Source organism: Camelus dromedarius, chromosome 11 (assembly GCF_036321535.1).
Source record: "Camelus dromedarius isolate mCamDro1 chromosome 11, mCamDro1.pat, whole genome shotgun sequence".
In the NCBI taxonomy this organism is placed as follows: Eukaryota; Metazoa; Chordata; class Mammalia; order Artiodactyla; family Camelidae; genus Camelus; species Camelus dromedarius.
This window is the reverse complement of record NC_087446.1, coordinates 8453851-8479753: the sequence shown is the minus strand read 5'-3', so window position 1 is coordinate 8479753 and position 25903 is coordinate 8453851. Positions and strand designations below refer to the sequence as shown.

General features: G+C 39.2%; 2 protein-coding genes across 2 annotated transcripts in view; both read right to left on the bottom strand.

The window, feature by feature from the left end:
• The window catches only part of DMC1 (DNA meiotic recombinase 1), a 30926-nt gene extending 25543 nt beyond the window's left edge, over window positions 1–5383 (bottom strand). The window contains exons 1-5 of the mRNA XM_010983575.3: window positions 5266–5383; window positions 3801–3884; window positions 3167–3211; window positions 2109–2255; window positions 91–173 (exon numbers count right to left, since the gene is read on the bottom strand). Coding sequence (XP_010981877.1) covers window positions 91–173; window positions 2109–2255; window positions 3167–3211; window positions 3801–3851 — 326 coding nt within the window. The 5' untranslated portion in view covers window positions 3852–3884; window positions 5266–5383. The remainder of the gene's footprint in view (window positions 1–90; window positions 174–2108; window positions 2256–3166; window positions 3212–3800; window positions 3885–5265) is intronic.
• A 6415-nt stretch (window positions 5384–11798) lies between these two features.
• Window positions 11799–25903, bottom strand: part of FAM227A (family with sequence similarity 227 member A) — a 51653-nt gene continuing 37548 nt past the window's right edge. The window contains exons 16-18 of the mRNA XM_010983626.3: window positions 24205–24345; window positions 17574–17697; window positions 11799–12836 (exon numbers count right to left, since the gene is read on the bottom strand). Of these exons, the coding sequence (XP_010981928.3) occupies window positions 17589–17697; window positions 24205–24345 (250 nt within the window). The 3' untranslated portion in view covers window positions 11799–12836; window positions 17574–17588. The remainder of the gene's footprint in view (window positions 12837–17573; window positions 17698–24204; window positions 24346–25903) is intronic.

Sequence of the window (25903 nt, the reverse complement as noted above, 5' to 3'; positions counted from 1 at the left end):
TTACGGTCAAAATAACAACCAGATAGAGGAAAAGAAATATAGTATTCCAAAGACTGTGCTTAGTGGTTATAAGAAATATGAGATACACACTCAAATTCCTGGCTCCCAGTGGTGATATGGAAAACCATCTTCCTCTTCTCACTATACTCAAATGCAGTCAAGAATCCTGGTTCCTACAGAAAGACAAAAGGAAAGGTTCAAAAAGGGTATAAAATGATGATTTTAATTTCAAATGCTGCCAAAAACTATATGCTTGATTATCAGGGTCATCATTTGATATAAGCCACAGTTAATCTGTGTTTGAAGGCTGCACAAGATCATGGTTAAGAACATAGTCTGGAGCCACCCTACCAGCGTTCAAAATATGTCTCTAATACTTAGTTGCTGTGTGATGTTGGGTAAACTACTTAATCTTGCTGTACTTCAGCTTCGTCTTTGGGTCAAATGGGGATAATAATAGTGTCTCTCTCACAGGGTAGCTGTAAAGATTAAATGAGATATATTTGTGGCATAAAGCAGAATGGTACATTACTAAGTAATTCAGTTGATTTCATTCAAGAGCATCATTTTCCCTCAGCTCTAGAGGTTGCAAGGAGCACAGAAATTCTAGTTTTCATTATTCATGAGATGATATTTTCACATTAGATACACTACATATTTGATGAATTAATGAGCTACAGTTGATGCAGTGTTATAACTAGTGAAAATAGGCCCTGATGTCATCTAATGTATTTCCCTCTTTGTTGTTTTAAAGTATGAGACTGGTTCTCAAACTTTAGATAATCTGAGGAGGGAAAAGCCCATGCCCAATTCTACTTCAATGAGCCTGGGCCTCTGTGTTCTTTATTAACCCCTCCAGGTGATTCTAATATATACCACTGTACTATGAAATCAACGTCCTGTCTCTCTCTCACTTTCTCTCTCTGTCTCTCTTTCTCTATCCCTATGTCTCAATCTCTTTCTTTACAAACAGCTCTAGTTAAGAAAGAATAAGACTCTTATTCTCTTACTCTTATGCAGGAGTGGGTGCATGAGGAGAGAAGTTCTTTTCTTTGGTATTACTTTCCAAAGAAAAGAAGACTAATGCCTAGGAGCTATGAAGTTAGCAGTTTCCCAAACCCTGGGTACTGCGCGAGGGCTTCCTTAGACACTCTGGTAGTTTTGGATTTGACTTGTGGGTATACCACCTGTAGAAGGTAGAGCAACTGAGCTGGGTGTTCAGAGCAGTTCAGTTGGGTCCTCTCCAAGTTCAGGACCACACTGCAATGTGCATCACTCTCATGCTTTGACTGCCTCTGGGGAAGGAAACCAGATGGCTGTCAGTGAAGAGAGCATCTGGGACTCAATGGGAGTGAGACCACCACATACACATGTAGAACTGGGGAGGCCTGCTCTTCTATAAAAAGGGAGACTTGGTGACTACTTTCTGCACATTCATTTCCAGAGCTGGTATCTCTAGTGGCCCCCAAAAGCTCTACTCAAAAGCTTGGGTCAAAGGCACGTATTTTTGCTTGGAGCCTGTCAGCTGCATAGGCCTCTCATAGTCTGTGGGCTCAGCTACAAGCTATGGGTTTCACTTAGCTTTAAGGTCAGGTGCTTCAGTGAACACTCTTCTTCACATCTATCTTAACTGCTCACATGTAGACCCAAACACTGCTGGTCTTTTTCTAATGCAATGCTCTCCTTTCAAATGCCTACACCAGGAGAGAGCAACTTCTTTGGTGCCAAGCGCGTCATAACAGCCATAGATATAATGTTTGAGGAGGCAAGACAAAATAAGAAGGAGGAAGTTAAAAAATATTAAAAGGAGAAGGAAAGGCAGAGAAACAGAAAGGGAAAAAAATAATATAAATGGAGACAGAAAGAAAAGTTTTGATAAAAATAATCACCTTCATAGTGTTCCAGGTCTCTTAACCCCGGTCTCATTCTTTTAGAAATTAACTTCTTTGAAACTGAAGTGATAAAGCGTTAACATGGGGCATATAATACATTGTAATCTACAGAAACTCAGAGTTCTCACAATAGTTTCTAGTGTACATAATGAGAAAGGCTACAGAGATTCACAGGGCCCTTCTAAGCTAAAAAAAAAAAGAATGGATTTTGCTTACAATAAGTTTGTTAGCTGCCTCTTTAATCTTGTCCACTTTTGCTTCTGAGAGCCCTTTGACATTGCATAGGGCTCTTCTTGTTGTCATCTGTATCCCTTTGATGGTACAGATGCCTACTGACTTCAGTTTCTTAATGTCAGCCACATTCTGTAAGTAAAAGAATGAGTGCAGCAGATTGAGAAAATGCCAGCCTGAAAGGCTCCCATACTATGTCATGTGCTTTTGTGTCCATCTACTTCCATCATGATGCCAATTTTATACAAGCAGCCAGGTGGAACCCACCCACCATGTAGCCAAATGTTCTGGAAATATCTGAGTAGAACATACCCAGCATGCTGCCAAATGTTCTGGCTGTGCCCTGATTTCCCAAGAATGTTAGTGAGACCATGGCAATGTAACAAGAAATTCAAAAGAAAAGTCTGCTGGTAGAAAAGCTAACAAATTTATCACACATTCACCCCCTCAAGTTCAGCTTCTTCCTTCTATAGAACTTCATTACCAATATGTTCTCTTAAATTTTTTAAAGATTTTTTTTCTTTATCCTTGGAAAATGCAAATAACTACATCACCAAAGGACTAGGATTTTCTCTTGCTCCAATTTTCTAAATCCAACTGAAAGAGATTAAATGTAAAGGTTTCAAAAGGTAACATCAGAGAAGTTTTACTATCAGATGATTGTTATTGAAATTCATCTAGTTTGTTAAAGTGTAGATTTCTGTCAACATCATTTACTCTAATCACATGACATAAGATGGATTTTCTATTGATGAAAACAGTAGGTAGCTCTGAATGCCTCCAGCTGGACCAATGGTTTTCAACTGGGGGCAATTCTGCCCCCAGGGGACACTTGACAATATCTGGAGAAAATTTTGGTTGTCACAAGTAGAGAGGTGTTACTGGCATATAGTGAGTGGTTAGGAGCCAGGGATGTTGCTAAACACCCTACAATGCACAGGACAGCCCCCGACAAAGAATTGCCCAGTCCCAAATGCCATTAGAGTCAAGGCTGAAAAACTCTGAATTGGACAATTTCACACAGCATTGGAAAAAATACTTACAATCCCATGTTTTTGTAACAGGTCAATGTCTTGAAACAAAGATTCCTAAAGGAGATGGAACAAAAAAAAAAATGGAGTGTTGATTCTTCATATCCAACTGTTTCACATATTTTAACGAGTTAATTCAGTATTATGAGTCACTCCAAAATGCCTCAAATTCCACTTCTCTAGACAGACTGAGGTAGGATCAATAATTCTTTTTCAAACACATTTTTCCATACTTAGAAGTGCCAACATTGAAAGGGCTGGCCTTACTTTTGTCATGGCCTCTCCAAATTTTTAAGACCTTATCCCAAAAGAGTGGACCAACATTTAATCTATTTTAAAATATGAATTCTCAATATACTTCCCCACCAGACCTTGAAATCCTTTCTCTGCTATTCAGTGCCAGGATGCATAGATACCAGTATGGCCATTCCAGTTGTTAAATTATTAAAATACTTTTATGCCAGCTGCTAAGTAGCTAATCTTAGCACCCTTTGCCAAACAAGTTGTTACATATTTGTAATATTGCCTCTGTCCAGAGCTATGTTTTATTTCTAATCTGTTTCTAAACATAGTAGTTAACAAAGAAGGAACTTCATTTTTGTAGAATGACTGAATGTCTGCCTATCTTTCAACATTCTAGTCATACTTCTTCATCTTGGAATCCTGGTTCTTCCATTACAACTTGATCCTCCTTCATATTGAAAGGTGAGCAGCAGAAAAATAATCAATTCTGGAAAATAAGAAATATTAAAAAGTAGTCATAGATCATACAATACAAAATCCTTTGCTTATAGGCCTTCTTGATTTCATTTCAGTTACCAAGGACCAGAAGGACAACTAGAAAAACATTTAGTTTGGAATGACTGGGCTGGCCTACTTTCTTTCTGGGAGGCATGTGGCATTCTTTTGTCAGTGTGGGTATGTGGCAGTGGGGGGACTTAGTTTCTTTTCTTTCCCTCAAAACTTGGCCACTTTGTATCATTTTTTGATTTCCTATAGCACAATTAATCATGACTGATATCTTTTTTGCTGTCTTGAAATGTTATTTAAAAGTAGAATATTAAAATTTAGAATATTAGAATTCTATACTGTTATTTAAACTTTCATGTTTATGTTAACAGCACTCCAAGAATCTAAATCAGTCTTCCTGTTCTTCACTAGCACCTAGAACGTAACATATCTTCAATGAATAGATACTATTTTTCTCACGTATGAGGAATATTTCCCTGCTTGTAAATTATGAATGGGCTTTCTTGTAAGATATATATTTTTGTTTCATAAAACATTAGATGTATTTTACTTTATATTACTTACTAGTTTCATGATTTTTTTTTTAATATTTAAAATTATGGTGGCTACCCAATATTATAATATGATAAAATATTAGGGCCAATCAGCAGAATCTTTAACACTGTAGTAATTGTTCTAAGATCTCAGGAATCTCCATGGCATAACGGTGTCCACCGGAAAAATGTAGTCCAAGTAATCAGTTTCCTTGGTCTATTCCATCTCCTCACTGAATACCAAAGTCAGGGGTTGGGGCCCAGCAGAAGGGGAACAAAGTACTAAAGTAGAGATATGGTCGCTATCACCTAGTACCGCTGAACAGCCGAGTATTCGAGGCAAACAAGGAGACCGTGTAAATGGAATCTTCTGGAAGATGGTCCCTCGGTCTGATAGCTAATCATATATTTGATTACCCCAAATTGCACATTGACTGTCCTTTCTTTTCTCCTAGATAAAGGAAAAGATTGTTCTCCATCTTTTTCAAGTAGCAATTAACAGTGAACAGTTGGATCTAAAGTAGGGCTCCCAGGCACCGTGGCCTAAGGCGACCCGCAACAGGAGGCCTGGTCTCACAGCCACCGGTTGTTTTCCTTACACCTGACTCCCTCATAAGGAGGCCGAGAAGGCTTCTTCGAGACTTAAGTCTGACTTGGTTTAAAAATAAGGATACTGGAACTCCCTAGAGATCACTGAGATGCCTTCTGGGGGCGGGGGAGGGGCGGGGGCAGGACGCACAAACGACCATCAGGCATTACCAAGGAACCCTCGACCTTCCCCTCAGATTTTCACCTGCCTTTCCTTTTTGCCACAAACCCCACTCGTACCCACAATCTATCCAAGGTTTTCCAAGTGAATCCCTTCCGCCTCCCGACCGGCTCTTCCAGTCTTCAGGGATTCTGACTCGGAACCAGAACACGGAGACCGCCGGCCCACGCGTCGCTGACGGAGAGGTTTGGCGCCAAAAGACTTCCCGGAGCTCGTGGGGTGTGGGTGGGGCAAGGACTAAGTGGGCGGGCTCACCGTGGGCGGTGCGGCGGGCGGGGGCGGGGCAGAGAACGAGGGGCGGGGCGGCGGGAGGGCCAAAGGGAGGAGACGCTCCCAGGAGCAGCGAAAGGAGCCTCTGAGGGTGGCCTGCGGGTTGAAGGATTGCGCTGAGGTGGAGGGAGTATGCTGAGGAGAGGGAGTCTGATGGAGACTGGGGCGTCTCTAGAGCGGAGAGAGATGCTGAGGTCAGGGAGAGGACTCTGAGGTAGGGGCACCGAGGCGACGCATTGAAATTAGGGGGTACTGAGGTGGGCGCTGAGGGGAAGATAGGCTGGTGAGAGATAGAAGGCCCTTAGGTGGAATGTGTTCTGAGATGAGGAGAGTCCGCAGGAAAGGGGTCAGGAGGTGGAAGAGCCTAAGGCGGGGGAGGGGTGCTGAGTAGAGGTGAGTGACGTGGTGACAGGTGACAAACAGAATGCTTATCTTAATCAGGATCCTCCGGTTAGGAGGTCGAATATGGGGATCTTTCCCCCTGCTCAAAGGTTTTCTTATAACTCCTAGTTTTTTATATCTGGCTTCACATTCTGTACCTAATACCTCAGTCATTGTACCTAATTTCTCTCCCTTCTCTTGACTCTCTTAACCATTTGCCACTCTCTAGTCTATGAGTGAGGCACCCAAGGCCCATTCAGGATGGAGAGTAATTTTTCTTCGTCTTAACTTGAAAATTTAAATAGACAACAGAAGCCAAACATATTTTGGTCCAGCTTTTAAATAGAAATTTTAGGCCACCCTTCATGCCAGCAGAGCCATCTCTGGCAGCATCATCCTCTTCCCCTTAAATGGAGACTGACTGTTGAGGAGAGTCATGAAACATTTGAAAGAGCATCTGTTGAGGTGGAGGCTGTGATGTATCTTGGATGAATATCTGTGCAAATTGTTCTTTGGGTTCAAGACCTAGTACAGGGTGACCCTTTTTCTTTAGCGTTTAAATCATTTTTTGCTGGAATAAATAGCAAAAATTCCCACAATAGCAGTTGGCATTTTGTAGGACATTCCTGTCCACCCCCCTCCCCCCGTGGATTGTTTAAAGAGCCAACAAATAACTGCCATAGCGCTTCAAAATCTGTTATTTTCCGGAAACATAGCCTATGTTAAATGGAAATCAATGCCCATTTTTGAGATGAATAGGATAATGATGATAGGCTTTCACTTTGAGGCCTCACCTAAAATAATTATAGTAACTTCTGAGCAACTTGTTAGATGGAGACATCAACTGTACAGAAGAGCTGCAAAGAGCACAGCAACATGATTTAGGGAAATATAACATATGTAGTTTGGTGTAGTGACAGCTGGGAGAGAGAAATGTTCATAATATTTGAAGGTTGTGTGCAGTACACTTAAAGAAAGAAACTGAAATGAGCTTGGTAATGACAAATTCATGAAGTGAGGATAAAAATATTGTTTGGATATCATATTGATGGTTATATACAACTTTAAAATTAAAAAAAACCCCTAAAACCCTAGGGTAGTTAAAAAGTACACTTGAAGATCTTTCCACTCAAATCAGGACAAAAAAGAAGACTAATCTTTAATATCTTACACAATTCTGAATATGATAAAGGTGGTTTTTCAAATCAGTGGGGAAATGAGTTCAGTGAATGGTGTTGGAACAAACTTAGGTAGTCATCTGGAAGAAAAATAAAATTGGAACCATACTTCACACCTTATACCAAAATAAATTCCAGATGGATGAAGAAATTAAATCTGAACAATAATAAAAGTGCTAGAAGAAAACATGAGACAATTTTTTTATTATCTCAGAATAAGAAAAATCTTTTTAAGTGTTACGCAAAATTCAGAAGCCATAAAAGACTTGTAAGAATGACTGTATTAGAGAAAAATCTTGCATGGCAAAATGCTACTTTCCTATCCAAGATATAAAGCATGGCAAGCCAGAGCTTTTGTGTCAGTTAGTAACCAATTAGTAATTGTGCCAATCAGCTGTCCCAATTTCTCAAAGCCTTCAGTGAGTCCACAAGTTCTTTACAAAATTTTTTAAATTTGTGTGATTTTAATGACACTAAGAAATTAAAAAAAAAAAAAAAAGAAAGCAGTGGGATTACAGGCAACCTGAATTTTAAACCACTACACTTTACTGCCCCTCTGTGGACAACCACCTTATAATCAAATAGAAGCATATGCTTCTACTGTGCATAGCTGAGTTTCCTCAAACTGGTGCTAGTGGTTGTATATTCTTGGTTTCAAGAGCTCAAATTTGAGAAATGCTTTAGTAGAGAAGTAAGGAATGAAGGATCATCAGAAAGAGAGAATTTCACTGGGTACATCTCCCCTTAAACACATTTAATTCACTCAAGAAAATGTTATTAAATCCCTATTATTTGTCAGACACTGTGCTAGGTGTTGGGTGCCAGGGATTCAACAACAAACAAGATACAAACCCTAGTGGGGGCTATAGATAAATATATAGGCAATTACAGTAGCATGTATACATACACGTACATACATATCAGTCATTTGAGTCTTTCTTATTTACTTAGATTTACTTTGAAAAAAAATTCCAACTTTGGCACATAGCTGCCCAGAGAGGCATGGCCATGACTGTTTAGTTAACCAACATTCATTAAACACTGCTTGTTCCCAGCTCTCTGCTGGATATGGAGATAAAGATAGGTCTATGCTCTTAAGAAGACAGATACAAAAATAGATAATTACACATAGGATGAGATAAGAGGGATTATACATGCAATTGGTAGCCAAGTAGACCTCTCCCTGGAGAATCCTCACAGAGGTGGTGACCCTTAATTTGGGGCTGGAAGGATAAGTGAGGATTTGCCAGCTGGACAGGGTGGGAAAGGCAGAGGGAACACAGAGGCTTATTTAGGGAGCTGCAAGTGGTTCGGCTGGAGTGAAAGGTCCTAGGGAGAAAGGAACTCTTAGAAGCCAAAGATAACATTTGATGATAGCTAACACAGCACTTAACTGCTTTCCATAGATTAATGCATCCACTCCACACAAAGATACCATAAGGTAGGAAATATTATTATCTCTATTTACAGATGATGGAACTGAGGTATCACAAGGTTAAGTAACTTGCCCAATGTTCACAGTCTGGCTTCAGTATCCAGGCTCCCAGCCAATATGCTAAACCAGTATGTGGCAGACTTTGTATGTTTATAAGTGGTTTTATTTTCCATTTTAGAAGCATGGTATAAGCACACATAGGAGTGTGGCCAGACTTGTAGTACAGTTCAGCCATTTACTAGCTGTGTGGTTTTGGGGAAAAATTATTTAAACATCTTTATGCCTCAGTTTTCTCATCTGAAAATGAAGAATAATATTAGTACCAAGTTGTAGTGAGAATTAAATAGGTTAATACACTTCAAGTATTTGGGCTGCTGTGTGGAAAATGGATTGGAGGGGGCAGGCAGGAGCGCAAGGAGAATACCTAGGAGAACACTGTAAAAGTCCAAGTCAGGGGTATTGGTGGCTTCAACCATGAAAATCCTCTATTTGAAAATGGGAAAAACTGTAGGCCACTCATAGGGCTTTAGGAGAAGACAAAATAATGTGTAAAAATATGCTTAAAAGTATCTAGTCCCTAGTAGTGTCTTTAAAGTTTTTAAGAAAAAGGGTATAATATTCTATCACTCAACTTCAATCTTCAACACATAGACAGTCCTGTACCTCCATCAACTTCTTCCCTTTCATATTATTTTGAAGCAAATTCTACGTGTCATATAATTTCATCTGTAAATGTGTCAGGTTGTATCTCCAAAAGATAAGGACTCTTAAAAAACATAACTATAATACCATGGTCACACCCCCAAAATTATAATTTTTAAAACTGAATATCCAGGCAGCATTCAGCTATCCAATTGTCTCATAAATGCCATATATTTTTTAAGTTTGTATCAACTAGGATCCAAAAAATGTCTGCATGTTGTAATTTATTGATGCTTTTTAGATCTCTCTTAATCTACAGATTTCCCTTTTTCCCTTGCAATCTGTTTTTTAAAAAATGGAGTCATTTGCTCTGGAGTTTTCCATACCTAGATTTTGCTGATTTCATCCTCTTGCTGTCACTTAACATGCTCCTCTACCCTTTGTATTTCCTATTATGATAGTTGGAGCTAGAGTCCAGATCAGACCCAGATTTGGTTATCTGGTAAAGACTATTTCATAGGTGGTGTTGTAGTCTACTACCACAAGATATTTAATGGCTTTTTATCATTTGGGGATGTGAGTAGCAACCTACATCTATTAATTCATTAGGGTTTGCAAAATGGTAACATTTCAAGTAGGTGGAACATTTCTAAAAGAGAAACTTCCCTCATCTATTGTTTACTTGCTGATACAGTTCATATGTATGATAAATGTTGATTCCCCCCCCCCCGCTTTATTTGCTAGTTTTGAAAATAATGAATTGGTTCCCTAGTACACTTCAATGGTGACCAATTAATTTGTTAAAGTAATGATCTGGGGGGAGGGTATAGCTCAGTGGTAGAGTGCATGCCTAGCATGCACTAGGTCCTGGGTTCAAGCCCCAGGACCTCCATTAAATAAATAGATGAATAAACTTAATTAACTCTTCCCCCCCAAAAGATTAATTTAAAAAATAATAAATAAAATAATACTAAATAAATTTTTTAAAAAGTAATGTATGGGTGAAAACATGTTTGACATGCTATTATCCATGACAATTATTATTATTATGGATGCTCAAATTGTCCCATCTTCAGCTAACGGGGTCCTCTCTACGTTGGCTCCCCAGTCTTTCTGACAGGATTCTCATCTTTGGTATCTTCCTTGCTGTCCAGTACAAGATGTTCAATTATCTTTTTAGTGCAAATAGTATTTCAAAACCACAGTCCGGGTCATTGCTATTGGGTCAGTCTTTATTTCTAGGTCATTTCAATGGACAAAGTTAGTAAATATTTTTTTTAAAAGCTTTACTGAGGTATAAATAACATACAAGAAAGTGAACATATTTAAAGTGTGTGTCTAGTGTGTGAACCTGTGAACCCTTCACCACAATGAAGATAGTGAACATATCCCATGATCATCCCCAAAAGTTTCTTTGGGTCTCTTTCTTATCTCTTTCATCTTCTCCTTCCTTCCCTCTTTGGCTACTCCCACCCCCATTCCTTAAGCAACTATTTGCCTGATAAAGATAAAATACATCCTCAATTCATAATAAATCCAAAATCAGGATTTTAGGATTTTAACTTCATTTCTTCTAGTTTAACATCTGAATTTCCTTACTTCCATGCTAAGAATACTGGTTTCTCAGCAACACAGGAATGAAAGAATTGGAGTATCACACAATTACTCATTTGCTTTATCCCAAATTACAGTAAATGCTTCTTAAATGTTAGTTCCCTTTGATGCTCTACCCTCCTCCCTGGCCCCCTTATAAAAGGCAAAGAATTATTCACCATAATTTTCCCTTCTAATATTTACAAAGAGCAGAGACAGATCTTTTCAACTTGAACTTCCTGAGAGGCCTATGGTTATGAGTCCTCAGTAATTTCTAAAAGGAGTCCATGCAGGAATGGTCTTGGACCCAAGCTGTGCAAAGGATCATTCTGAAAGACAGCAATGCAGTTTGCCCTGGGCCCAGCAAACCAGGAGACCTTTCTGGGTGGGGGCTAGTGGTAGAGACAGATAGGAAAACAGGCAATTACAACCACTATGGTAACTACTACCCTAATGGGGGTGTATGAAAGTCTTTGGGAACATGCAGGAAGTGCACATGTGCCAACTTTGAAGATGGTGTATCAGGGAAGGCTTCCTGGAGGAGGGGATTACTACACAAGGTCCTTAAGGAGGAGCAGGAATGAGCAATGTAGGGAGTTAATGGTGAAGAGGAAGAAGGGATTTTCAGGTACAGAAGCAGCACCAGGCAAAAGGCCCAGAAATAGGACAGCACATGGCTCCTAGAGAAACTGCAAATAAAGAGCTGATTGTGGCTTGGGAAGTAAAGGGAAAGCAAGAAAGTTATCTGGTTATCTGAGCCACGTGGTGCCTTGTGCATGTCAGGTACTCAACATGTCCTGGTTTCAGAAGAGGAGTATACCTTTTAACAGCAATGATAACAACAACAATAATAATAATAGCTGGTAGCAATTACCAAGTGAAATACGCTATGCCAGGAACTTTGGATAAATTATCTCATTTAACCATCACAACAACACTACCCTCCTAGGCAGGTATTCCCTTTCGCATTTAAGAAAACAAGTTCAGGAAAGTCAAGTCACAACAGCTACTAGGCCTAAGGGCACACATCTACTACGAAGCAGGGCAGGGACCCAAAGCCCTGAATTTTCTGAGGGCAAAGCTTGAGCTCCTTCCCCTTCACCCTTCCTCCTTCCCTTTATTTGGGTAATGTTTTACCTAGAATTACACTCAGGGTCAAGTGAAGATGTGTATCTGTGGGAGACACCACAGGTCTCAAGAAGGTACTTAACTACTTCTTGGTTCAGGCAAACAGCCATCTGCTTGATTTTCCTCTTGGCTCTGCCAGGTGGACTGTTTCTAACACAGACCAGATTACTCCCTTGTGCCTTTTGAGGCCCGAATGATAAAGGCCAAACCCCTCAGCCTAGCTGCAGGTCCTTCCACACACTAGCTCCTCTACCTTTGAGCCTCAGTGAAGTCTCTCTCGTCTTGGTTTTTCTTGGATTCCACACTGATCTCTGACACAGCATTAACGCAGTTACTGGTTTACACATCATCCCCTCTTCCAGCCTGTGTGTTCTCTAAGGTTAGGGACTATGTTTGTTCATTTCTGTATCCACAGGACCTGGTACGTGCAGGCATGGTATAGGATAGACACTGGTGAGTGCTTTCTCAACCTCTCCAAGCCCCAGTGTCCTCTGAGGAGAAACGGAGGTAACAACACCCACCTGCGGGGAGGAGAGGACAGGAGGGTTAAACTGACACAATGTCTAAAAAGGACTTAGAGCACTCAGAAAATAATAAATACTCAATAAATGATGTCTCCTATGATTACTGTGTTACATAATAATATTATATAGTCCACAGTGTTATTATTAATGAACAAGTGAATGAAAGAATTAGTAAGTAAATGCATGAATGAATGAAGTGATTTAACATCAATTTAAATCCTGACTTTGGCCCAGGGTAGGAGTGGACTTTAATATTCTTTGTCCTATGGACTGAGAATGACTAAATGTATTGCAGTATTATTTTTCACTTGTTTGTTTTGTTGTTCCAGTTTTAGATCAAATCCAACAACATGTTCAGGTTTCACCCAAAAAATTCTTCTGATTCTTGAACAAGGCTTCATGCAGGTCAGCTGGAAGGTAACAGGATAAGGAAGACTACTTCATTTTTCTGCACTTGTTTTGATTTCTTGGTGACCTCTCTGTGGATGAACCATAAAGACATAAACTGAAACAGATTAAAAAACCAGTGCGATCAAGAGAATGAAGAAAAGAATCCCCAGGATTATATGAACAGTCTAGAAATCAAACACTTAGAGTGAAGCAGGTCAGAAGGCTGGGAAATGAAGGTGAAATTGATAAGACTATGTAAAGTGTCTGAATGTACTAGGAGATTATACAACCAATTTGGAGAATTTAGAGATAAACTATGATAAGTACATTAAAAAAAAAAAAAAGAAAACAGGCATATTAAAAAAAGAGACTTAGTTCCAGGGGTAGCAAAACATTCTGCAAGAAAATAAAAATAACCAGAGTATACTCTATAGCTCAGGGCAATGGTGTTGATTGCACACCAATGCTAATTAATGATCCAACCAAACTCACAACAGAACACGGGGAGGATGGGAAATGGGAAGTGTGTGCATGTGAGAGAGAACCTAGTCATTACCTTTCCTAGTGGGAATTCAATAAGCAATGCCTAACACTGAAAAAGCAAGGAACCAGAGCACCATGGTAATTTAGACATATGGAGAAAAACAAACACCAAAACACCAGTTAAGAAAGTGAAAGGGGGTCTGGAGGAGTGCAATTTTTTGTAACAAGCTTTGTAGAACTATTAATTAGTTAATTTAATAAGCCTATATTATGCTTTGCATCAGTTAATCCAATCAGTTAATTTAATATGTACTTATGTATTACTTTACATCAGGCACTGTTCTAAGTGCTTTACAAATGTTAACCAGTTTAATCCTCATAACAACCTTCTGCTATACATATTATCATTCCCATTTTACAAATAAAGAAACGGAGACATACAGAAGTTAAGTAATTGCTCAAGGTTACACAGCTAGTAGGTCTTGGAGCTGAGATTAAAACTCAGGTGGTCTGATCCAGAGCTGCCTCTCTAGTTGATTCTTAAAGGATGAATATGTATTACTTTAATTAAAATAAAAACAAAAATTTAAAAATCTATATGTGACCTTTTAAGAGGATTTATTCCTAACTTTATGAGTATAGAGGCAAAGTTCTAAAATGTAATCAGTTATTTTTTCTATAAGCAATTAACTGAAGCAGAATGTTAAACACAAATTAGCTAATTTTCAATTCCCTCACCAAGAATTCGCTGAATTCCTACTATGTGCCAGCCACAGGAGCAGGTGCAGGAGACTCAATGCTCAATGAGAAAAGGTCCCTGAACTTGGGAGACTCACTGTACACAAAGGGAGACAGACAACTGTATGACTACAGTAGGACATATTTAGTAGATTATGTTTGGAAAAGAATGGAATACAAAATAGGCAATCACAGGGTAGTCTGGGGAGATTTCCTGGAGGTGATGACCTCTGAGCAGGGCTTTAAGGGTCAGACAGGAGTTAGCCAGATGATAAACTGGCTAAAGTATGTTCATGGAAGAGGAAAGACCAGTAAATACTCGTTAAAATGAACTGAATTGATTGGTCTCCTCTTCCATTCTGAAACAGATGCGAAAACAATAGTATTTAAAGCCCCTCTTAACCTGGAGAGCTAAAGCCCAAGCCAATGGGGTGCAAACCATGCTGCTAAACTCCAGTATCAGTGGTTGTTTCTCTAATCAAAGGAAAATATGAATTGATAAGACTTTCTTCATATTAAGCTTACCTTTTAAGCCTTCTCTTAAGAATAGTTAGGCAGTAGTCCAGGCCCTGGGGTCTGACAGCTGGTTTCAAATCTGCTGGCTCCACTCCTTACCAAATGTGAGAGCCAGGGCAACAGTCACTAAACCTCTCTGAGCCTCAGTTGCCTCAGTTGTAAAATGAGGATAACATCCCGTATCTCACAGAGTGCTGTGAGAATTAAATAATACACGGATCATGCTTAGAACAAAGACCTGGCAAACACAGCTCTGTTGTGTGCCACTGCTCAAGGTGATAATGAATAACTAAAAGTTATAATTAAGAAAAAAAATGAGTTCTGATTTCCTAACATATTATGTGTTGTGTTATTTTAAGATAACTTGGCAGCTATACCAAAGATTCATATTTTATGCTAGTCAATAGTCCTTTCTTTGGGTGCCAGAATTTTAAATGGTAATATTTTTATGGGTTTCTGCAAAGAGCACTATGACTTCTGGTTGTCCTGTCCCCGACAGATGGCAGAATCAAGGCTCTGAGCTAAGGAAAATGCCCCGAGTACGTCAGCATCTGATCCTTTACCCTTCAGTCCATCTGCGCTTAAAGTTGGCTTCGTCCTCTATTCTAGAGCAGTAAGTATGTGAAACAACTATTGGATTGTTTTCTCAAAAATGGGTCTGTCCCAAACCTCCCAGTTCCAGAATGTTCCAACATAGTTCCTTGCTCTTCTTTGGGCTCAGCAAGTTTTCATGTTACAAGAGGTCTGAGAGCTTTGAAGAGAAGTATTTAACCCTGATATGTGTGTGTGTGTGTGTGTGTGTCAGGGAAAGCATCCTGGAGGAGATATTATTTGTACTGACTCTGAAGAAGCAGCAGGAGCTGGCTGGGGAAGGAGGCCAGGGGTGGGAGGGAGAATTTCCTGCAGAGGAAGAAGCTGTGCCAAGCAAGGCCTGGAGGCTGGAAGAGCCTGGCCTCTTAATGCAGCTGCAAGGGCTCAGTGTGGCTTGAAAGGTGGTTGGAAGTGGTGGGTGGAGACAGAGATGAGGTGAGCAGGGCCTCCTCATGAAGGCCTCTAGTCTAAGAGTTTGGATTTTATCCCTAGGATCCTTAGGGGTTGAGAAGAAACTTCAGGTTTTAAGCAAAGGAGTAGCAATGATGAGATATGGATTTTTGAAAGAGACCCACAAGGAGCCTGGGATAACTGTTGGAATATGCCTAGCACAAGGCCAAGACTGCTTCCCTTCAATTTCCTTTCCAGTGTTTGGAACAGAAAGAACAAGCTGTGGCCTTCTTCAGGCTCCTCAAAGTCTGGGGTCACCAGTTCTTAGTGATCTCTGAAAGAGGCATGGAGGGGGACTGTGTCCCATCTGAATGTGGAACTCTTCAACTTTGGAGGCTTTTCCCTATGAATAAGAAGTCACATACTTTCTAGAACATCAGTATTTCAGTGCCCCACGATGGGTAAGCACAGGGTAAGGATTGCCCTAAGGGGTGAGAACCTGGCTGGTCCAGGTCCCAGAAAACCAGGGAGTCTTTCTGAGCTGGGCTAGACCAGTGCTCTCAAGGAGGCATGCTTGAAGGCCTCCTGGATTAAGGAATGGAAGAAGCTTTATGAAAATAATAATATATTGCCTCTAAATTATTGACAAGTTCTATGATAAGCTTTTTATATGGGTCAGCTATTTTACACAAAGCAATCCTCCACATTTTTTATGGCCAAGGAAACAGGCCTAGAGAACTTAGGTGACTTAACTGAAAGTCACAGAGAGGGCAGGGCAAAGATTCAAAACCCCAGATCTATTTAGAGTCACAGCTCCTTCTACTGCTTCTTCTTTTCCTGTGGGGGAAACTAAAAGGTAACTCCCTTACCTGGTTAATTTTTAACTGGAGTTCATCCAGAGTAGTCATCCCTGACCACAAGATGGATCCACAATGGATCCATTATGGGGAGATGTTGGAACTTCTATTTATATACTCTTATCTCATTCTTCTTAATTTCTATTTTCTGTATAGTGTATATGTTATATTAGCATAGAACTATATATATTATTTCTGAATAATTAATATATTATTAGGGGCTAAGTTCTCATAAATGCTTTACTAAGAGAGATACCAGATCAGGAAAGCTTGGGGATTACTAATCAAGAGGTGTTGCCAGGGTTCCATGGAGAGGTAAATATTTGTGGGAGACTTTGCAAATCCCCCAAGATACATACATACTCTCTTCATGAAGCCCACTATCTGCCACCAGGACTTTTAAAATCCAAATATGGCCACATAGTTCCCTGTGTAAGATCTTTCATGGCTCCCCAGAACTTAGAAAATAAAGTACTTCATGGAAATCCCTTCTCCAGGCTCACCTCTCCTGGAGCCCCTCCCATACTTTCTTGACCTCTTGCCACATTACTTCCTGCTTCTGAGCCTTTGCCTCTGCTGCTCCATCTACTGAGAATGCCAGTCTCTTGCCTTGTCCCCCGCCTTCTACCTGGCAAACACCTTCTTACCTTTTTTAGATTCAGGTCAAGGGACACCACTTCCATAAGGTGTGTCTGCATGGCTCCTAGGCTGGCTGTTGCGTTCTTTGTCCCCTTTATCTAATAGCACCTCCGGAACTTATGGGATTTATTTGTTGATATATCTGCCTTCTATTGACCAGACTGTGAGCCCCTTGAGAATAGGTACTGTGCCTTATCTACTGTTATTTACCAGGGATCTGCTGCAGGAAACTTTTGAAACCTCTCCAAATCTGGGCTTATTGCTGTATAAAATGCACTGGAAAATCTCTATCTCATATGACTGTTATGAAGGTTAAAATGAGGTCATGTTTGTATCATGTTTAGCTTACTGTTGGCACAGAGTGAACAGTTAGTAAATGATAGCCATTATTATAATTCAATGTTGTAAGCTATAATATTTTAAGTAAAATAATGGGTAAAAGAGTAAATGCACAAATAAATGTGGTGACCTAAGCAAAAGACTCCCCACTCATGCTTTTCACTCAGCTTAGGAAAAACTATAGTAGAATCTTTCCCCTACCCTGGGAATAGATTTCTATTTCTCAGCCTTTGGCCACAATTTTCTTTTTCTCCTCCTGTTGTTCTTCCCTACCTGGTAGCGTAAGTATCAGACATTCTGTAGTTCCAGGGAAGAGAATTTATCAGGGCTTGATGGTAAGAAGGAAGTACAGTCCAACTGCTGTTTCCATTCTCCCTCTCTCTCCTTCTTTTCCTTCCTGTGGGGGAAACAAAAAAGACCTCAACAAAAATTGGCTCAAAAATTCAGTGTGATTTCTTCGAAGATTTCACTGGAATCTTGATAGGTATTGAAAGAAAAAGTTTACAAATCAATCAATAACACTGGCAATAATAAATAACTGAAGCAGAGTGCTGAACACACTGTGACGACTCCCTCATTCATCGTCTAAGTACTGACAGAGGACCTGTTGGGTGCCAGACCTTAGACTAAACCCTAGAAAGAAAAGATTGTCTAGGGCAATACTCCCAACCTCAAGGATAAAGCTTCCAGGGAGATGGACAAGCAAATCTATGACTAGCAGGCTATGTTCTGTGGCATATGATCAGGAAAGCACAGGACGATACCCTGAAGTAGGCAAGTCAGGGAAGACTTCCTGGAGGTGATGCCTAAGATGGGTTTTAAAGGTTAGCCAGGGGTTTGCTAGACTAAGAAGTAGTTGAAAGATAGTCAAGTCTGAGGGAATAGCAATAATATTGGTGAACTGGACTAGTTGGCTTTCTGTATTTCTCAGAATCTAATGTGGATATCAGAGAGACTATTAATGAATCAGCATTGAACTAATAGGATTCCATGCCTCAGACAGGTGGGCCTTAAGCTAAAGTGCTATTGTAAAAAAGGTATTATTTTTCTGGTCCGAAGGAAAATTTTGACTGGAAGGTTTATGATCAAAAGTTTCCTTGGTTAAATTTCTCAACTCATTAAGCTTTGGTTTCTTCATCTCTGAAATGGAGAGTATAAAACACCATCTATCTGTGATAGAGAAAGCTAGTTACCAACCCATCATCCACTCTCCCCTTTTTCTTTAGCGATGGAGCTAGGTTTTGTTTAAGATGACAGTGTGCCCAGATTAAAACACACACACACACGTTTCCCAGTCTCCTTTGAAACTAACATCACCATGTGACTAATACCTGGCCCTTGAAATATACTGCTAATATTATATGGTATTTCCAGGGAGGTTATTAAAAAGGGAGCGGGTAATAGGAATTGACCACACATGGGCATGAGGGAATCTTTCCAGGGTGATGAAAAACTTCTAAAGCTAAATTGTAGTAATTGTTGCAAAACTCTGTAAATTTACTAAAAATCATTGAATTGTACCCTTACAATGGGCAAATTTTATGGTAAGTAATACGTCACTAATATCATAAAATAATTATAATTATTATTAATATAGAAGAACATTGTAAGTGTTTTTTAAAATAATGCTTTATTAAAAAGACATTGCTGTAGCCATGTAGTCATGTTCTAGCAATGAGATGTAAGTGGAAATGTTACTTGGGACTTATGAGAATGCTCCTTAAAAGAGAATGGAGTTAAAGATTAAAAGTTAGTGGATGGATATCACTAATTACTAGAGAAATGCAAATCAAAACTACAATGAGTTATAACCTCATGCCAGTCAGAGTGGCCATCATTCAAAAGTCCACAAATGACAAATGCTGGAGAGGCTGTGGAGAAAAGGGAACCCTCCTACACTGCTGGTGTAGGAGTGCAGTTTGGTGCAGCCACTGTGGAAAACAGTATGGAGATTCCTCAAAAGACTAGGAATAGACCTACCATATGACCCAATAATCCCGCTCCTGGGCATATATCCAGAAGGAACCCTACTTCAAAAAGACACCTGCACCCCAATGTTCATAGCAGCACTATTTACAATAGCCAAGACATGGAAACAGCCTAGATGTCCATCAACAGATGACTGGATAAAGAAGATATGGTATATTTATATAATCGAATACTATTCAGCCATAAAAAAACAACAACATAACATCATTTGCAGCAACATGGATGTCCCTGGAGAATGTCATTCTAAGTGAAGTAAGCCAGAAAGAGAAAGAAAAATACCATATGAGATTGCTCATATGTGGAATCTAAAAAAAAATAAAATAAAAATAAATACAAAACAGAAAAAGACTCATAGACATAGAATACAAACTTGTGACTTGTGGTTGCCAAGGTGGGGGAGGGTGGGAAGGGATAGACTGGGAGTTCAAAATCTGCAGATACTGACAGGCATATGTAGAATAGATAAACAAGATTATACTGTATAGCACAGGGAAATACAAGATCTTCTAGTAGCTCACAGCAAAAAAAAAATGTGACAATGAATATATGTATCTTCAAGTGTAATTGAAAAATTGTGCTCTACACTGGAATTTGACACAACATTGTAAAGTGACTATAACTCAATAAAAAATGTTTTAAAAAAAAGTAAATGGATGGAGAAAAATATACCATGTAACACTGATCAAAAGAAAGCAAGACTAGCTATACTAATTTCAGATGGAGCAGGTTCCAAAGCAAGAAAAGTTATCAGGGATACAGAAGGGCATTATATGATGATAAAGGGGACAATTCTCTAAGAAGACAAAACAATTCTTAACGTGTATGCTCCTAACAAAAGAGCATCAAACTACATAAGGCAAAAACTGATTGCATTGCAAGGACAAATAGGTGACTCCTCTATCACAGTTAGAGACTTCAACACCCCTCTAATCAGAAATCAACAGAGGCAGCAGGAAGAAAATCAGTAAGGATATAGCTGAACTCAACAACACCAACAATCAACCGGGTGTAATTGACATCTATAGACTACATCACCCCAAATAAGCAGAATACACATTCTCCTCAAGCTCACATGTGACATTCACCAAGACACACCAAGTTCTGGAACAAAAAACACATCTTGATAAATTTAAAAGACAAATCATATTATGTCTGCTCTCAGACCAAAATGGAATCAAATCAGAAATTAATAACAGAGTTGGAAAATCCCCTAATACTTGGAGATTAAACAACATACTTCTAAGTAATACATGGATCAAGGAAGAAATCTCAAAAGAAATTTAAAAATATTTTGAACTAAATGAAAATGAAAACACAACTTATCAAAATTTGTGAATTGCTGAAAGCAGTGCTTAGAGGGAAATTTATAGCATTATATGCACTGCATATATTAGAAAAGAAGGATCTGAAATCATTCATCTAAGTTTCCACCTTAGGAAACTAGAAAATAAAGAGCAAGTTAGATCCAAAGTAAGCAAAAGAAAAAGAAAAAAATAATAAAAATTAGAGTAGTCAATGAAATTGAAAACAGGAAATCAGTAAAGAAAAATCAACAAAACCAGAAGCTGGTTCTTTGAAAATAAGCTCTAGTCTGGGTAACTAAGGGAAAAAGAGAGAGGACACAAATTACTAATATCAGAAATAAAAGAGGGAACATCATTACCGATTCCATGGACATTAAAAAGATAATAAAGGAGTACTGTGAACAACTCTATGCCCACAAATTGGAAAACCTAAGTGAAATGGACCAATTCCTTAAAATACACAATATGCCAAAACTCACACAAGAAGATATAGACCATCTGAATATATATATATATGTAAAAGAAATTGAATAAAAAATTAATAACCTTCAGAAGAAGAAAGTACCAGGCTCAGATGGGTTCACTGGTGGAATTCTACCATACATTTAAGGAAGAAATTATATGAATTATATACAATCTCTCTCAGGGGACAGAAGCAGAGGGATTGTTAACTTATTCCACGAGTCAAGAATTAACCTAATACCAAAACCAAAGATGTTACAACAAAACTATAGACCAGTACCTCTCATGAACATAGATGCAAACATCCTCAACAAAATATAAGCAAAGCAATCCAACAGTGTATAAAAACAATTGTACACTGCGACCAAGTGAAATTTGTCCCAGGTATGCAAGATCAGTTCAACATTTAAAAATTAATTAATATAATCTGTCACATCAACAGACTAAAGAAGAAAAATCACATGATCATGTCAACAGATGCAGAAAAAGCACTTTAAAAATCCAACACCCATTCATAAAATCTCAGCAAACTAGGTATAGGGGGAACTTCCTCAACTTGATAAAAAATATCACAAAAAATGCAGCTAACATCATATTTAATGGTAAGAAACTTGAAGCTTTCCCACTAAGATCAGGAACAAGGCAAGGACGTCTCCTCTCACCACTGCTTTTCAACATTGTATTGGAAGTTCTAGCTAGTGCAATAAGACAATAAAATAAAATAAAAAGTTTAAAGATTGGGAAGGAAGAAAAAACTCACTGTAATATAAAATGAAAGTAGGACAGAAATTCATACAGATGCCAACAGGAGAATAAAGATAAGAAAACTAGAGAATCAGTCAGGGAGGTACAACAACTGAGTATAACAGTTTCAAAAAAACAGAGTTAGAAAAATAAAGGGAAGAAAATTATCAAAGAAGTAATAAAGAAAAATTCTCAGAATTGAAGGGCACTGCTCTCCAGTCTGAGAGGGCTTCTCAATCCCAATGAAACATTAAAAAAAAGAAAGAGTCATACCAAGGCACATAATTGTGAAACATCAGAATAAGAGGGACAAAGACAATATCCTAAAACCTTCCATGGCGGAGGGGCAGGGGGAGATAACAGAGAATGCCATAGGAATCAGAATGGCATCAAATTTTTAAACAGCAAAGTTAGAAAGTAGAAAGAAAATGTTTTCAAAATTCTGTGGCAAATTGACTTTTTTTTTTTTGCATCCTTTTTTATGTAAGTATAGTCAGTTTACAATGTTGTGGGCAAATTGACTTTTAACTTAGAATTTTATTACCAGCAAAACATCTGTCACATATTAATCAAGAGCAAAGTCATTTTGGATATGTAAAGATTAAAAAAACTTTCTATGTACCTTTTCTTCGAGAGTTACTAGAAGATGTGCTCCAGCAAAATGAGGGAGTAAAACAAGAAAGAGAAAGACCTGTGACCCGGGAAAGAGACACCAACCAAGTAAAGCTGACTAAGGGAAGTCCTAGGATAATGGTGAAGAAAAGCCCCAAAATGGTAACTGAGAGCAGATCTTGAGCACACCAGTCCAGACTGAAGGAAGATGAGGGCCTGAGGAGAACTCCAAGATAAAAAAAAAAAAAAGAAAGAAATTTATAAGATAAATTCTCACTTTTAGGATCTTCTGCCATAACTTTTTCTTAACCTCTTGAAGTCTACATCTGCTTCCATAGGAGAGGAAAAAAACAAGCAGCAAACTCTATTTGTCCTGGTTATGATCACATTCTCTGACAGAATATATTAATAGAATATACATGGAACATATATGATACATTTGCAAATATGGTAAATAATGCTGCTTAGTTTTTGACAGCTTTTAACAATCTGGAAACCATTATGAACAGATAACATCTAAAAGGAAGAAAATCAAAATGCATATGTAAGCATGTTATTTAGAATAATGGATGTAAATTCCAGAGTTGAAAATTATAATTTCTGTAGACTCTTGGATGCCTATGCATTACAGGATAGCAGAATCCAGGTGTGGCATGTGAGACCTTCTGAAGCCCCTCATTCCCTCCTCAACTCTCCTTTACTCCCTGACCAGCCAGACCCAATGGCAGGCTGGTAGCTTCCAGCTCTGCAAAGTGGCTTGAACAGCTCTCTGCCTAGAGTGCCAGCCCATTCTTGCCTTCCCCTTCACCTAGCAAGTATAAAGAACTCTGTTCTCTTTTGAAGTCCTGTCTTTGGACCTCTGCAATTTGTTGCACGTTATCTATTTACATACCTTTTTCCTCCTTCTACACTATGAGCCTTTGAGGGCAAGAACTTTAACTTATTTATTTCTCTGTACCCTTAGTGCCTGGAATAGTAGGTCTTTATCCAGTGTTTACTTGGCTTCTCTGTGCCTCAGTTTTCTATTCAGTAAAATGGGTGTTATGTTATCTAATAGAGTTGTGTTGAGATATAAATAAAGTGGGCACGTGCTTTCTGTCTGATGGCATCTCACCCATTCTACCACATGCCACTGACTTTGCCTTGCTCTCTCAGGCCACAGGGACAATTAGGTCTGGCTAATCACAGCACTGCTTCTTTCTGAACACAGCGTTGGTTCAGACAGAATGGGTGGGGCCATGACCCAAGCAGAGGCATCAGAGGCTTTGATGAGGCTTGGTTTATGGAGGCTGGGAGAGGGTGTCTCTTCCTTTTAGGTTAGGCACCGTAAGGACATAGGCGTGGGGCTGTTTGTGGCCCTCTTTCTTTCTTTGAGGTCAGAGGCAGCTTGAAAAGCAAGCCAGCACACAGAGGGAAAGAGGTTTGAGAGAGAAAGGGAGAGAGAATCCGAAAATATCATTGAGCCCTTAGATCCAATGTGCCTGCAGCCAGCCTGTCTGTGGCCTTCCCAGTTACTGAAGCCACGAGATTTTCCTTCCACTCAAGCTAGTTTGAGCTGGTTTCCTGGCATTTGCAACCTAAGAGCTCTGACATACAGTTCATAAAGTACAAATGCTTGGCATAGAGGAAGTATAAAGTCATTGGTAGCTCTTACTACTACCATTAGTAATAATAAAAATGAGAGTTGAGTAACACATAAAAGTGAGTGGGCTTTTCTGTGTTCTCTCCCATATATTACAAATTCTTGCAGTATTCACATTTCTACTTTTCCCACAGTCTTCATTCTTGCAAACCTTAAAAGAAACTCAGTCTTCCTCTGATGGCTTCTTCTAGGTTTCTTTTCAGGGGATTCCTCAATGACGGGTGAAGGCTGGAGGAACATGTGGTTTGCCTTTTTTTTATCTTTTGCTCTTTGATTGAGATTCTTCACTTCCCTGTGGGGAAATCACAAAGACACATGGAAAAAGACTAAAGAGTCAGCGTTATCTTTTCACTCCTATCTTCGTACATAAAGAGAGACAAATACTTACAAGTTCACTCATTACATCTGTCAAGAGCAACTGACTGGAGCAGAGAGCTGACTACACAGCAGCAACCCAGTCACCAAGCCCCTGCTCTGTGCTGGGAGTCACCTAGCCGTGGGGGACACAGAGGAATGAGATGTGTTCCCTACCTCAATGAAACATGCTCAAAGTAGGAAGACAGGTGAGGAAAACCAACGATCTGAGAGAAAGCTGAAGCATGAGCTTGAGGACAGGCTGAATTCAAGTCGGGGCTCTGTCACTTGCTGTATGTCCTTGGGCAAATTACTTAACCTCTCCATGCCAGTGTACTTGCCTCACAATGGCAATAATAGAACCTAGGGTTGTGGTGAGGATAAACTGAGTTACCACAGGTCAAGCACTTAGCACACTGCCTGGTACACAGGAAGTGCTCAGTGAATGTTGGCTGCTGCTGCTGGTGTTATCATAGGAGAAGTTTTTCAGCAAAATGTGTTCAGATAAGCTTGGGTACACAATATACCAGCTGACCTTTGAAATATGAGTAGTCATTTACTCGAAGAAGAAGCAGGTTACAGACATTCAAGGCAGCCAAAATAGCAATAAATATACATTCATGTGAATTAAGATGCTGTCTTTTACTTCTCTGCTGCTGCAGAATAGACGTAAAATGACTGGCATTTAAAAAGTATATTGAACTGGGCCTAAACCAGTGGTTATTCCAACAATGGGGGTCTTTTCCCCCTAGTCAAAGGTAAAAATTGTGTTGACACAACATTCTCACTTTTGGGATCCTCTGCCACAACTTTTTCTTAACCTTTTGAAGCCTGCTTCTGCTTGCAGTGGAGAATCAAAGAACAAACAGAACTGCATTTATCGTTGTTATGATCACATTTTCTAACAAAAACTCCTTGATAGTATTTTCTGTATTCTCTTTTCTTAAGATATTAAAGCCTATACACGTCTCAGGCCTCTATTTTCCAGTAGTAAAAGCACCTTTAGCTTGTAAGACAGAATCATATGTTGAAACACTTCATAAAGTTCTTTAAAGAGCATTTTGAATTGTGGGTGCTTTGCCCCAAGTTTCAGGATCAGGGCTTTGAACCCACAAATAAACAAGCATGTCCTTTAAACTGGTAGATGTAGGTGATCACTATTATCTAAAAGTTCCTTGAAATATAAAATAGATGCCAAAGTGTGTACAGACTCTAAATGTGCAGCTCAAGATTTCATGTACTGAGCACACCCATGTAACCAGCATCCAGATCAAGAAACAAAACATTGCTAGCCACACTGAAGCCCCTTTGCGCCCCCGCTCAGTCATATCCTACTGCCCTGATGTCTAACAGCACAGATGAGTTTTAAGGACACCATTTTTTCCTAGACACAAAACTTTGAGAATCCCATAATTAATAGAAGCCACAATGAGCTTTTTGAAAATACCATATCCAACAAAAAGTGAATGTATTTAGCAACATAATTGCTAACATAT